Source organism: Myodes glareolus, chromosome 8 (genome assembly GCF_982192425.1).
Source record: "Myodes glareolus chromosome 8, mMyoGla1.1, whole genome shotgun sequence".
NCBI classification, from domain to species: domain Eukaryota; kingdom Metazoa; phylum Chordata; class Mammalia; order Rodentia; family Cricetidae; genus Myodes; species Myodes glareolus.
In genome coordinates this window covers 9,449,392-9,463,331 of record NC_142033.1, presented here as the reverse complement: position 1 = coordinate 9,463,331, position 13,940 = coordinate 9,449,392, and the positions used below count along the sequence as shown (strand labels likewise).

The following is a 13,940-nucleotide window of genomic DNA, read 5'->3' as shown; positions in this document are numbered from 1 at the left end:
GCCACACATAAAAACGAAATCCACCTACTGAGAAGGAGGCGCCAACAGGCCTTCGGACCCACTTGGGTGGCTTCTTCAGGGGGAGCACTATGCTGTGCTGAGTGGTCTGCTGTGGGATTTGTAATGGAGGGAGGGGCTGTCCTGTGCCGAAGGGATCGAGATTCCCAAAAGATGATGAAAGCTATTTTCAAAGAAGTATGAGTTAGTAACCTATATAAACTAAGTTGCAATTTTTCAAATCATACATAAAAAGTGTCAATTATCCAGTAGAGCAGCATTGGTGGTTGGTAAAAATCACTGTAAAAGTAATTATACAAGACGGTTATTTTTCTCAGTTATAAAAGCCTGAATACTGCCTATTACCTTGTCAACTTGTTTTTGCCTTAAACCGTCTATGCTCCCTCCCATGATAGAATAAACACTGATCCGTCCATCAAAGGAAGCAGCTGACAGGACAGCAGGATTTCGAGGACACCACTGGATGTCAAAGCACCACTGTGTGTTGGTGGGAAGTTCATACAATACCTAGTCCAACATAAATAAAATAAGCAGAAGTTAGAAAAAGGTACAGCCAGAGCATAACCAAAATAAGTAATGTTGGTAGTAAGAACAGCTGAACGTTTATTTTAGAAAAGGCTTTAGCTAAGAAAACCAATGGTGAGTTCTTCTTAAAGTGCAGTGTTCCCAGGACGGTCCACCACTACAATGCAGTGTCCCCGGGACGGCCCACTGCTACGGTGCAGTGTCCCCAGGACGGTCCACCACTACAGTGCAGTGTCCCCAGGACGGCCCACCGCTACGGTGCAGTGTTCCCGGGACGGCCCACTGCTACGGTGCAGTGTTCCCGGGACGGCCCACTGCTACGGTGCAGTGTCCCCGGGATGGTCCACTGTAACAGGAATGCTAGTCAGTATTTCTTTTAATAAAATGGCAGTAGGAGATAAGCTGGAAAAGCCAGACATTTTATCAAATTCTAGTGCTACTCTTTTCAACTGCTTAGGCATGGCAAGATCCAAAGAACTATAATTAGGTTATTTGAAAACCAAATTTAAAACCAAGGTTAAAAAGAACTCAGTGACAAATCTGGCTTTTAGCCACCAAAGCAAACATGCCTATCTCATTCTTCTTGCCAAAGAATCCTAACAAAAGCTGCTTCTAAGTTTCCTACAGAAGGAAGAGAACACGGGAAAACTTTACAAATGTTCTTACAGGGCCAGGGAGACAGCGCCATGTGTACAATGTGTGCCACGCAAGCATGAGGACTGCAGGTCAAGTCCCTGCAGCACAGGGACAGTCAAGTCTGCTACTCGCCTACAGACAGACAGCTGGGGAGGCAGAGGCAGGAAGATTCCTGCATTAGCTGACCAGCCGCTCAGGGAGGTCAATGAGACCCCGTCTCAGAAAATATGCAGAGATACAAAGGCACACTATCAACTTCTCAGCCAGGTGCATACGCACATAAGTGCTCATGCACCTGTATATGAACATATGCACACACACAGGAAATTGAAAATAAAAAAGTTATCAGAATTATTGTACTTGAGGCCCTAGGTTCAATGTTCAACAGCTAAAAGAACAAAACCTATTAAAACCTTTTTTGTCTTTTCATTTATTCCTCTGTGTGTGTGTGTGTGTGTGTGTGTGTGTGTGTGTGTGTGTGTGTGTGTGTGTGATGGGTAAGTATGGCAGCATATGTTACAGTACGCATGCAGAGGACAACTTTCAGGAGTCACTTCTCCCTTCCACCTTATTGTTTCTGCCATGCTGACTCATGAGCAACTAGGCGGTTCTCCTGCTTCCCATCTCACTGCAGGAGTGCTAAGGCTACACACGTAGCCAGGGCATCCTGTTCATGTGGCTTCCAGGAATCAAACTCAGGTTCCCAGACTTTACTGCTGAGCCATCTTGCCAGCTGGAAGACTGTGGGTTTTTGTTGTTATTGTTTGTTTTTAATGAGGCTGGAAATGAAGCCTAGGACTTTCACAAGCTAACAAGCAACTGCTTGACTTCTGAGCCACACGCCTAGCCCCAGCTACTCACATTTTTACTATTTTCATCAAAACACCTACAAAAGCACCTGCAATCATATACTTTAACAGAGGAAAGGCAAAGGGTATAAGGCTGTAACAAGGGTCTGAAGAGATGGTTCAGCAAATGAGCGCACTGGCTGCTCTTCCAGATGACCTGGGTTCAATTCCCAGCTCCAACATGGCAGCCACAACTGTTTGTAGCCCCAGGATCCAACACCCTCACACAGGCACACATGCAGGCAAAACACCAATGCACATATAATAAAAATAAATCATTTTTTAAAAGGTTGTAGCTAGACTCTATGTCCCAACAGAGAAAGACTAATTTTAAACATTGAAGGAAATGAGCCGGAGAATGTTCCTGACAGAGATCTGATGGATTAGCATCTCAGAGCCTAATTACAATCATGGGCTTAAAACCATACAGAAATGTCTGATAAAATGGAAATGAAGTGTCAAGAGTGCTGAAAAGTTGAAGCGCTCCTCGTCCTACCTCTCCAGTGTTAGGGTTGGAGCACAGAATCTTAGCATCTTTTCCACAGCTTAGTAACAACTCAGGATCGGCCATGCTCCAAGCAATTGCCAAAATTCCCCTATAAAAACAGAGAGGGAAGAGAGGAATAAGTGAGAACAAGGTACAGTCGCATACGGGTGTGAAAGGGCCACAGTGAACTCCCTGCTCTGCTTACTAGTTCAAACTGTTAGCTTAAAAAGGAGAGAAAAGCAGACTGGTGGGAAACCACAAAAAGACAAGGAAATGCTCAAACTTTTTTCTTTTTCTTTTTCCCAAGACAGGGTTTCTCTTTAGCTTTGGAGCCTGTCCTGGAACTAGCTCTTGTAGGCCAGGCTGGCCTCGAACTCACAGTACTGGGGCCTCTGCCTCTCGAGTACTGGGGTTAAAGGCATGTGCCACCACCACCTCGCTGAAATGTTCAATCTTGAGGAAAGCAAATTTTCAATCACTGCTGTGCAGGCCCAGGAGATGCCCAGACAGTAGTATGTGTGCTACAAAGACAAAGGCTGTTGAACACCATGTGCAGTGCAGAGGGAAAGAAACAAAAGTGAGTGCCCAACAACACGGACTGTGGAGTACTCGGTCCCAGGCCAGGTTTTATGAGAAAGCCCATGGATTAAAAACCCCTCACAGAGCTAGGTGATGGGGGCAGTGCAAACCTTTAATCCCAGACTCACATGGCAGGACCAAATGGATCTCTGGGAGTTTCAGTCCAACTTGGTCTACATACAGACAAATCCTGTCTCAAAAAAACCAAATTAAGCCTCATGCGTGGGAGCCCAGCTATCTCCTGCCAGCCTACACCCACAGTCCTGTTTCTGGCTTCTGCTACCAGGAAGTAGTCTTTATTGAATATAATGAAAAGAAAAAATTTAGATATTTTTCAAAGAAATATTAAGCTCTAAAATCTAGAAACATAGTTTTATAGATCACGATATTAAAGGGATATTTTTATCTCAATATAACGGAAATACAGTGTATCCTTGGGCTATGCACAATGTAATCCTTGGGATGGGGAGACGGCTCAGAGGTGAGGTGCTTGCCATACAGCATATCTAAAAACAGACCACTGAGATGGCTCAGCAGGTAAAGGCACCTACTGCCAAGGCCTATGACCTAGGTTCAATCCCTGGGTTCTGTGAGAGGCGACACTGACCACCACATGCCATGCTGACCTCCACAGCATGTGAAGCAGGTCCATGCACCCACACCCACATTCACATCCACACAAAGCCAGGGATGGAGCACACACTTGTAATCCTATCTGGGGATGGAGAAAGGCAGACCCACAGAGCTCACTTGACAGCTATAGATCCAATGGGAACTTCAGGTACAGTGTCACAAAAATGTATGGTTGAGGAATGCTCAGAAAACCATTAGGCATGACTTCTGGCTGCCACAAACATGCCTACACCTCCCCCAGTACACACCATCTTGTGTACTCAATTATTTAGAGAAAGTGAGCATTAATCATTTTGTCTTTTCTATATTCATACCTATATTACTCAGAAATTCTATGAGAAAGCAGAATTATGTTTGGGTATTTCTTAAGAGCATATAATGAGAGGTCTGAGTATTTTGCTCAGTGGTAAACACTTGCTTAGTATATACAAGGCCTGGAGCTTGATCTTTGACACAGCAACAATACAACAACTAATAGCCAAAGTTTATTCATTTAGAAAAAAATGTTTTTAAATTATGTGTGTGTGCGCGCACACATGCGTGTGCATGAGAGTGCAGGGGCATCAGACTCCCCTGGAACTAGAGTTACAGGTGGTTGTGAGCTACCATTTGGGTGATGGGAAATAAACTCAGGTCCTCAGGAAGAGCAACAAGTGTTCTTAATTACTGAGTTATCTCTCCAGCTCAATAAATTATATGTTATTATTAATATATAAGTACAGATTTTAAAGAAACATAAAATTATAAGTCTGGAAGAGACCAAATGATCAAGTAATCTACCACTTATTAGCACAAGAAAACTGCCAACTAGAGACTGTTTCTGTCATCCAGCACTGGGCTTTGCTAAATCGTGATGGCCCATTCCCAAGCTCTGTGGTAAAAACTCTGAGATCAGTGTTTGGGCTGACTTTAGACAAGTTTAACTTTCAATTTCTGGCCTGTAAGACAGGCAACAGTAGTTTCTCCAGTTACTCTGTTATGAGGATTGATTAGGGTGCCACGTACAATGCTTGCACACTGTCTGTTATGGAAGAGTTATCTGTCTTCCCTCAACAGTATAAGTTCCCTGCAGTTAGTGTAGTGGTTTGGATGAGAACGGCCCCCAGAGGCTCATGTCTGAATAAAAGGTCCCCAACTGTTGGAACCATCTGGGAAGGATTAGGACGTGTTGCCTTGTTGGAGGTTTAACACTGGGGTAGCTTTGAGGTCTCAAAAGCCCATGACAGGCCCAGTCTGTTGTCTAAGGATCAGGAGTGAGTGCTCAGCTCCTGCTCCAGCACCATACCTGCTGCCATGCTCCTCACCATAATCGTCATGGACTTGCCTCTGAAACTAAACAAGCCCTCAACTAAATGCTTTCTTTTATAAGTTGCCTTGGTTGTGGTGTATTTTCCCAGCGATAAGAAAGCAATTAAAACAGGTGAGAATTTTGTCTATTTTACTGTATACATTAATACACTCAATCTTAAATAAAATAAGAAAAATATTAAGGCTCCTCAAAAGCATCTTTTTTCTACTATAGTAGAAACTATAGTAGAACTAGACTAAAATATAACATTTAAGGAGAAATTGGTTCTGGTCAAAGTCTTCTCCTTTATGAGCAACTTATAGACAGATCACAAACTTCAGAAACTACTAGATGGAAGAAGGGGGGAAAGGACTTACAAGTTCAATCACGTCACTAAAGAGGAAGTCCCCAAAGTACTTAGAAACTAGTACATTTTCTTTGTTTGGTTGGTTGGTTAGTTTTTCGAGACACAGTTAAAGTCCTAGCTGTCCTGGGACTCTCTCTGTAAACCCGGCTAGCCTCCTGCCTCTGCCTCCTGAGTGCTGGGATTAAAAACATGTGTCACCACCACCTGGCTAGAAACTAGTATAATATTAAAAGGGATTTTCTTATTTAAACACATTGAACTAACTGACTTAAATTTGCTACTAAATAGGTATCACTGATAGGAAATTTACCAAATTAATGAAATACAAAGACACTAAGACAAGAGAAAATTCCCATTTTTTCAGAATATCTACTCTATATATTACTGCAAACTGAAAGTAGATCACCAAATTTCTCAAAAATGTTTGCTTTTAAAGTAAAATAGAATAAAACCAGTTTCTAAACTGTTGCTATAGGCATCAAATTTCCTTAAGTATGATGACTACTATGGATCTAATTGTATGATCAACGTCAAGAGTTAATAGACTCCAGTTTTTACCAACTATTTTAGGTGATTTTAATTCCCTGAATGCAGGAAATTATGTAGCTGAAGATGGCCTTCAATTCCTGACCCTCCCTGCCTTGAACTGCCAAGTGCTGGGATTACAGACACTCATCTCTATGCCTGGCTTAATTTTTTTGAAGGAAGTGATAGAAAATACTTTAACAAAGGATTCACATTAGGATGATATGATCTATCTACCATTTTAGAGTAAAAATCCTGACTACTGTTTAAAATAAAAAGTAGTAATTATGAAAAAAACGAAGTTCCTTGAAACAGTAGTATGGTACCTGGCATGATTTTCCAGAACCCGGATAGGAGAGGCAGCAAATCGAAGGTCCCACATCTGGACCACCGGTAATCGATCGTCCTCAGAGGCCAGGACCATCTGCGTAGCAACATCCGGGTGCCATGCCAGCCCAGAGCAATGCATCTGCAGACAGGGAAGGCCACATCTTAGCAATCATGTTACTTTACGAGAAGCAGAACTAAAATTTGAGGACTATGTCACCACTAAAATAAACAGGAAAATGCATCGGCTGAGATTAGTTCTAAACCTTTTAAATGTTACTAAACAGTTTTAAGCATTTGATATTTCTTATTCATTTACTTGATACACATAAAGCAATTCAGAGTCAAAATAATTCTAAAATGAATTTCACTATCAATACTGTAACTAAGAATAATTTATACAAACTTAAAATATACGACTTTCAAAAATAAAAATAAGGTTCTCAACTAAAAACTTAAAAAAAAAGTAGAAACCTTTCCTCAAAAAAAAAAAAAGAAAAAAATATCTTAACCATCTAAAGTTTCATGAGACAATGAGACAATTACTATTATTGGGAATGACCATTCTAGTTTTTATAATATATATTATAATATAATAAAATGAATCATTTCTAATATAGTCTACATAATGACTAAAACTATTTTTGCATGCTTTGTCCCACTGAAACTTGTGTTTTAAAATTTCTGGTCCACTTAAACTATGGTAATCTGGAGGAAGGCTCTTTTCAACGGTTCTGTGCTGTTTTAAAATGACAAACACATTCTGACTTAGGCACTCTTATTTTAGAAAATCTTTAACCGGGGTGGGCAACATGGCTCAGCACATAAAGGCACTTACTGTCAAACCTGAAGACCTAAGTATAATCTCTGGGACCCATATAAAAGAAGGAGAAAACTAAGTCATGCAAATTGTCCTTGAACCAGCACAAAAGTGCACAATGGAGCGTGAACGCTCATATAACCACCAAAAACAGAAAAAAAAAACAAAAAAAACATAAATGTGATATAAGTATTTTTTAAGTTTTAAGAAAGAAAGAAAAAGAGAGGGAAGGAGGGAAGGGAGAGAGGGAGAGACGGAGAGAGAAAAAAAAAAGAAATAGGAAATTAGACCACCAAAATGACTCACTGGGCAAATGTGCCTGTCACTAAATCCACTTCAACCTGAGTTTGATCTCTGAGACCCACCTGACTCCAAAGTTGTCCTCTGAACACAACATGTGTTTCATGGCACACATGTACCCACATATATACGCACATGCACATAAAATTACAAAATAAAGTGCTTAAAAAAATAAAAAAACAAGCCAGGAGGTGAAGGCGCACACATTGAACCTTTGGACTCGGGAGGCAGAGGCAGGTGTATCTCTGTGAGTGTGAGGCCAGCCTGGTCTACAAGAGCTAGTTCCAGGACAGGCTCCAAAGCTACACAGAGAAATCCTGTCTTGAAAAACCAAAAATAATGAAACAAAACAAAATAAATAAATAAATAAATAAAATAAAAAACCATGCCTAACATGGTTTACTGGGTATTTAATCACTGTCACTAAAGGGGAGGGGCACTCATCCTACTAACTCATTGATAAAAAGACAATTGTAATTTTACAAAACCTTGATTTCTTGAAACGAGCCCCAGGGTATACAGCAGAAGCACTGTGTCTGTCCCGAGTGAACCCTATACTTACTCTGTTACTGTGGTCGCTGACTTTGATGATCGGCTCATTTTTCCTAAGATCCCACACAGTTGCCCGGCCACTGGGACTCGCTGAGGCTAAAATATGCTGGACTTGTCTGTTCCATGCGATGCAGCTGATGTCTTCTGGCGGCTAAGGAACAAACCAATAAAAACCATTTCCGTGCTGTGCTGGTTAGTTTTGTCAAAGTGACAGTGTGAAGTCGGTGGGAAGAGCCAAAACTGGGGAACTACCTCTATCAGCTGGCTCTGAGGGTGTGTCTGTACATACTTCCTGACTGCTGACTGATGTGGGGTGCTCAGGACACAGGGGGACGTACCTCCCTGGACACGTGGGTCCAGGCTATAGAAGGAAAGTAACTGACCAAGCCACTTGACCTCCAGAGATGACAGACTTTGATCGGGACATTTAAGTGACATAAACCCTTTCTTTCCCAAATTGGTTTTGGGCAGTGTCTAATCCCAGCAACAGACTAGGACATTACAATATTCAAATTTAATTATAAAGCCAGGTGTGGTGGCACACACCTTTAGTCCCAGCACTCTGGAGATAGGCCAATTTCTGAGTTCAAGGTCAGCCTTGAGTTTCAGAACAGCCAGAGCTACATAGTAAGACCCTGTCTCAAAAAAAACTAAAAATTAAATTTAATCATAAATTCTTATTCTTCATTTATAACTTTTTCTTTCTTTATTTTCTTTTTCTTGAGGTCTCAGGTATGGACCTCTAGCTAGCCTGGAACTCACAGATCACCAGCCTCTGCTCCATGTGTTCTGGGGTTAAAGGTGTGTCACCATGTGTTCTGGGGTTAAAGGTGTGTCATCATGCCTGCCTGGCCCTTTAGCTTTTCTTTTCTTTTCTTTTTTTTTAAACTATTACTGGGCTGGAGAGATGGCTCAGCAGTTAAGAGCACCACCTGCTCATCTAAAGGCCCTGAGTTCAATTCCCAGCAACCACATGGTGGCTCATAACCATCTGTAATGAGATCTGGTGCCCTCTTCTGGCCTGCAGGGATGCATGTAGGCAGAATACTATATATACAATAAATAAATAAATCTCAAAAAAAAAAAAGAAATAAAATCTATTACTTAGAAATTAGATCCACAGCCAGGCAGGGTTTAAAATACAGATCTGCAGAGCTCCAACTACTTTATGTTGTTTAATATAGTCTCATCCAACATGTATTTGCTGATTCTTGCTATAAACTAAGCCATTTCTTTATTTGCAGCTGTTGCAAGATAGACCACAAACTACAAAATGGATGGCTAGTGAATGTGACCTAGAGTTAGAAAGGACAGAAACGCGAGGCTGGACGACTGGGGAAAGCCTTTGTAAGTAGCAGACTGTGTCATTAAAGTCACCTTTCAAGAGTTCAAAACGGCAGGAACAGTTCCAACGGCCAGTAAAACTGGGCATCTACACAATAAGATACCTTGTAGGAAGACTATATTTGTTTTATTTTTTTGAGACAGGGTCTCACTATGTAGCCCCAACTGCTCTGGAACTCACTCTGTGGAACTCACAGAGATCCACCTGCCTCTTCCTGCTGAGTGTTAGGGTTAAAGGCCTGTACTACCATACCCAGCAACATTTTATTTTAGATAAAGTCATCTATATTCCTGATGACTTCAAACTCAAGGCAATCCTCCTGCCTCCACCTTACAAGAGAAAAATATTTATCAATAATTTACTATGCCACAGAAAATTTAATGATATTTAAGTACTAGTTTGCATTCAAATACTTAAAACCATCATGAATACATTTAAAAGACTGGCTTGATTCCTTTGATTACACTGATCAACAATTAATGTTATACCTGTGTTTTGGCCCCTGGTGTCATTGGAGTTGCAAAATTGTTTAGATCCCAAATGTAGATTTCAGATTCATTAGCACCAGAGGCTACCAAATTGGTCTGCAAAAAGAAACAATAATCAAATAACAAATAACTAAAAACCCAGAATAACTAAAACTAAAATGTTCACTTTAATACATAGTTTTCCTAGTGATTCAAAACAATCTTATGTGTGGTTTCCTAATTACCCATAATTCTTCATCAGTTAACTCTTTTAGAGAAACACTGTAACTTTCCAAATGAAATGTCTACTGACAATGAAACTATTTTAAAGTAATATGTTATAAAAGAGAGCAGTTCCGAGGCTAAACTGTTAAAGAATCAAGCACATTAGCCACACAAGGACCAGTGTTTGTGGTTTTGCATGTCTGGAAGAAAAGCAGTCTCCAGTTAGTGCTCTCCTACAGCAAATCCTACCCGAGTGCTCCTAACGCAGGCACTGTACCAGCTGAGTTACCCACCCCCTGGGCTTTTGTTGTTGTTTGAGACAGTCTCGTGTAGCATAGGCTGACTTTGAACTTGAGACAGTCTCATGTAGCATAGGCTGACTTTGACCTTACCATGTACTTTGGGGCTAGCCTCAAATTCCTGATCCAAATTTTGCCTGCACCTCCCAAGTGCTGAGGTGTGTGCACCATTCCTATGTCCAGCTCCTAACCTGAACTCTGAACTGCAGTCTTCACCTTTCATTCCTAATACTAAGTCAGTAGTTATTTCAAATGAAGAACAAATATTCTAAGAACCAAGAATGAATGTCAACCAAAGTCAAACCTGGAAAATGTTTACATCCAAGGCTCTCACTGGCCCAGTATGCTTGTCTTTCTGGGCAATCACAACCTCCTTGTCTCCACCTATGATTTTAGAAGGATCATAAAGAATAATGTTTCCATTTTCTCCGCCTGCAATCAGAACTCCAGAAATATCTCCTTTGGAATCCATCTTATGAGGTCCCCAGATCAACTTGTGGTACCTTAAGGAGAAAATAAATAACCCATTCTTAGAATCAAATAAGTGTCTTAATATTTTAAATCATATTTTTGTCTATATATAATACAAACTGTAGTTTCTCTTTGGCTCCTGCTGATTGTACCCCTAGTAAAAAAAAATTTTAATGTCTACTTATGTATTTGTATCTGATTTCCTGATCTCTATAAACAATGAAGACTCTGCAGAGTAATACAGTGTAGAAAGTTTACTTGAACTTAAAAATGACTTTATTGGACTGGAGAGATGGCTCACTGGTTAAGAGCACTGACTATTCTTCCAGAAGTTCTAAGTTCAATTCTCAGCAACCACATAGTGACTCACAACCATCTGTGATGAGATCTGGTGCCCTCTTCTAGCCTATAGGGATACATGCAGACAAAACACTGTATTTATAATACATATATAAATCTTTTTTTTAAAAAAAATGGCTTTACTACAATGACTTTATCATTTGTGCAACCCTGGGCAAGTTACTTAATATTTCCAAAATTTATTTTCTTTACCTGCACAACAAAGAGCTAATCAACTGCTTTCATGGAAAATAAAACATTGGGTCAGCCAGTGGTAGGACATGCCTTTAATGCCAGCACTTGGGAGGCAAAGGCAGGAGGTACGCTATGAATTTGAGAACAGCCTACAAAGTGAGTTCAGGACAGCTAAGATGACATAGAGAAACCCTGTCTCAAAAGAAAAAAAAAAAGCAAGAAAGCAAGCATTCTATTTGACTAAAGAGTGCTCACGAATATGCAGCCTATGGGACAGAAACAGCAAAAGTGTTAAAGGATTTTAACTAAAAATTTCTGAGTAGAGATCCTGTCTTTAAAAAAAAAACAAATTATGCTTGTGTTTGTGTATAAAAATATTCATATACTCCCTTCTTTATTCATATCTGTATTTTATAAAATAAAAGAGACAAAAAAAGAAGGTTGAGAACTAGAATCTTATGGGTGTTCTACATAAAACATCAGTGAAACATTCAACAGGACATAGATATATAAACAGACAGACAGACAGATAGATAGACAGACAGATAGAGATAAATATATAAATATTTTACTTCAATAAAAATGTACTTGTACAATTTTTCGTAAGTTTTTCATGTCACTGGCATTATTCCTTAAAGTCTCTAATAATTATAATTACAGCCAGAGGTAGAGCACAGGGCCGGGTAAAGCTCATTTGGTAGAGTGCTTGCCCAGCATGCACGAAGTCCCGGGTTCAGTCCCAGGCACAGCATAAACTAGCAGGGGTGGTGATTTGCCCATAATACTAGCACTCACGAACAGAGACAGGAGGAGCAGAAGTCCAAGGGCATCCTTGGCTACTAATGGGTTCCAGGTCAGCCTGGGTTACACAAGACCCTGCCTCAAAATGAAAAATAAAATAAAGCCATCTACCACTACACATACTTAAATAAAATGTGACCTTAAGGCTGAATCTCATACCTGTGAGAAGAGGAGAAAGTGGCACAAGACTTCATATCCAAGGATGGATCAGAAAGGTCAAACTCAAATATCTCCAGGGAAGCATTGGTACTAAATGTTGCATCCAATTGTTGAGCAGATGTTCCTACAGAAAATATATGCATGGTAACTACATCTGCAAAACAAATACTTAGAAAGTAGCATGAAAGAGAAACTAAAAGCATGCTTGTCATGAATACATCTGTGGCTGAAAACTCAGCACGCATGCCACTGAGCATGTCGAAGTTCCTACAGCAATGAGATCCTGGCACAGGGCTGTGAGCTGACATTTCTAAAAGTGGGTAGTGACAGGTAAGGTTTTAAAGGCTATGCACATCTTAGAATCTCTCCAGAGAAATAGCCCATGTTTTAAGTCCTATACAAAGCTCTATTTAAAAAGTGCCTCTGTTAAGTTTGCTCAGAATTCACTGAAACTCTTTGCTATGTCATTTACTGTTCCAACTTCTGTTGGGCTAAAAATAAACCTGATTCCTGTGTACTGGGAAAGATACTATGTATGTAAACACAGGGAGGCCCCCAGATAAAGTGAAGGGAAGATGGAGGTATCCAGCTGGAGAATGAGAAACCTTTCAGAGAAGATGAAGCTTGCACTAATGAAGAAAGCAGACAAGTAATTAGGCTAATCACACTGTCTTCTCTTTTGAACTTACCTGTGGCGAGGTAAATGGGGTGGTTCTGGGCAGGGCTCCATGCCTGCATCGCTGTACGATCTATTTCCTTTAACTTCATTCTGCTAAAATGAACATTTCACAGAGAAATATACTGAGTATGTACCACAGAATATCAAAAAATACATAGAGACATACTGAACAAATCACTAAAATATTAATAACACCCAAGTACCAATACTACAAATGCATTGTTTTTAGGAAATGTTCAATATTAGATATCAACCAAGGGACTATTTTGAAACAAATATTCTATTATTCTAATTCTTTATGGATATACAGCCAAATGCCCATTATCTGAAATGACGGGGACCAGAAATGCTTCAGATATCAGAGTTTCTCTGATACTAGAATATTTTCTAGACCTTACTGACTGAGCATGCCTAAATACAAAATTTAAAATGCTTCAAAATAGGAAAGTCTCCAGATGCTTCAATTAGGGATGTTCAACACACAGTCCTTTAGCTAAAAAATCATCCTGTGAAACACCCCACAAGAAGAATATAAGTGCCGGGCAGTGGTGGCACACACCTTTAATCCCAGCACTCAGGAGGCAGAGGCAGGCAGATCTCCGGGAGTTGGAGGCCAGTCTGGTCTATAATGAGTTCTAGGGAAACCAGAACTATTACACAGAGAAACCCTGTCTCAAACTTACAAAGGAAAAAAAGGAACATAAATAAGCACGTAAACAGAGTTATATATGCCCTGATAGGAGAGAACCTCCCAGGAGTAAGGAAAACAACATAACATGACGGATCTTCCTGCGGTAGGATTATTCAATGATAAAAAACAGTTTTAAAACCACTTTCATAGTCAAATGTGGTAGTGTATGCCTACAATCCCAGCACTCAGCAGCTGAGAATCACAGCATTCAAGGCCTCAAGGCCATCACGAGCCACAGAGTGAATCCAGGACAGCCTGTGTTACAGAGTGAGAGCCTGCCTCAAAAAATAAAGTAAATTCAGTAACTTTAGACCAGGTAAGGTAGTGCACACCTGTAATTCACACACAAGGAAAGACCGAAGCA

General features: G+C 40.3%; 1 protein-coding gene across 29 annotated transcripts in view; it reads right to left on the bottom strand.

Annotated features, from left to right (window-relative positions):
- Sec31a (SEC31 homolog A, COPII component) overlaps nt 1–13,940 on the bottom strand; it is a 56,605-nt gene that overhangs the window by 32,872 nt on the left and 9,793 nt on the right. For 28 of the 29 annotated variants that reach the window (XM_048426638.3, XM_048426620.3, XM_048426645.3 and 25 more), the window contains exons 2-10: nt 12,896–12,978; nt 12,207–12,330; nt 10,546–10,744; nt 9,739–9,834; nt 7,916–8,056; nt 6,233–6,375; nt 2,524–2,623; nt 364–525; nt 29–181 (exon numbers count right to left, since the gene is read on the bottom strand). In XM_048426638.3, coding sequence (XP_048282595.2) covers nt 29–181; nt 364–525; nt 2,524–2,623; nt 6,233–6,375; nt 7,916–8,056; nt 9,739–9,834; nt 10,546–10,744; nt 12,207–12,330; nt 12,896–12,974 — 1,197 coding nt within the window. In that variant the 5' untranslated portion in view covers nt 12,975–12,978. The remainder of the gene's footprint in view (nt 1–28; nt 182–363; nt 526–2,523; nt 2,624–6,232; nt 6,376–7,915; nt 8,057–9,738; nt 9,835–10,545; nt 10,745–12,206; nt 12,331–12,895; nt 12,979–13,940) is intronic. The other variant, XM_048426630.3, reaches the window with a different exon arrangement.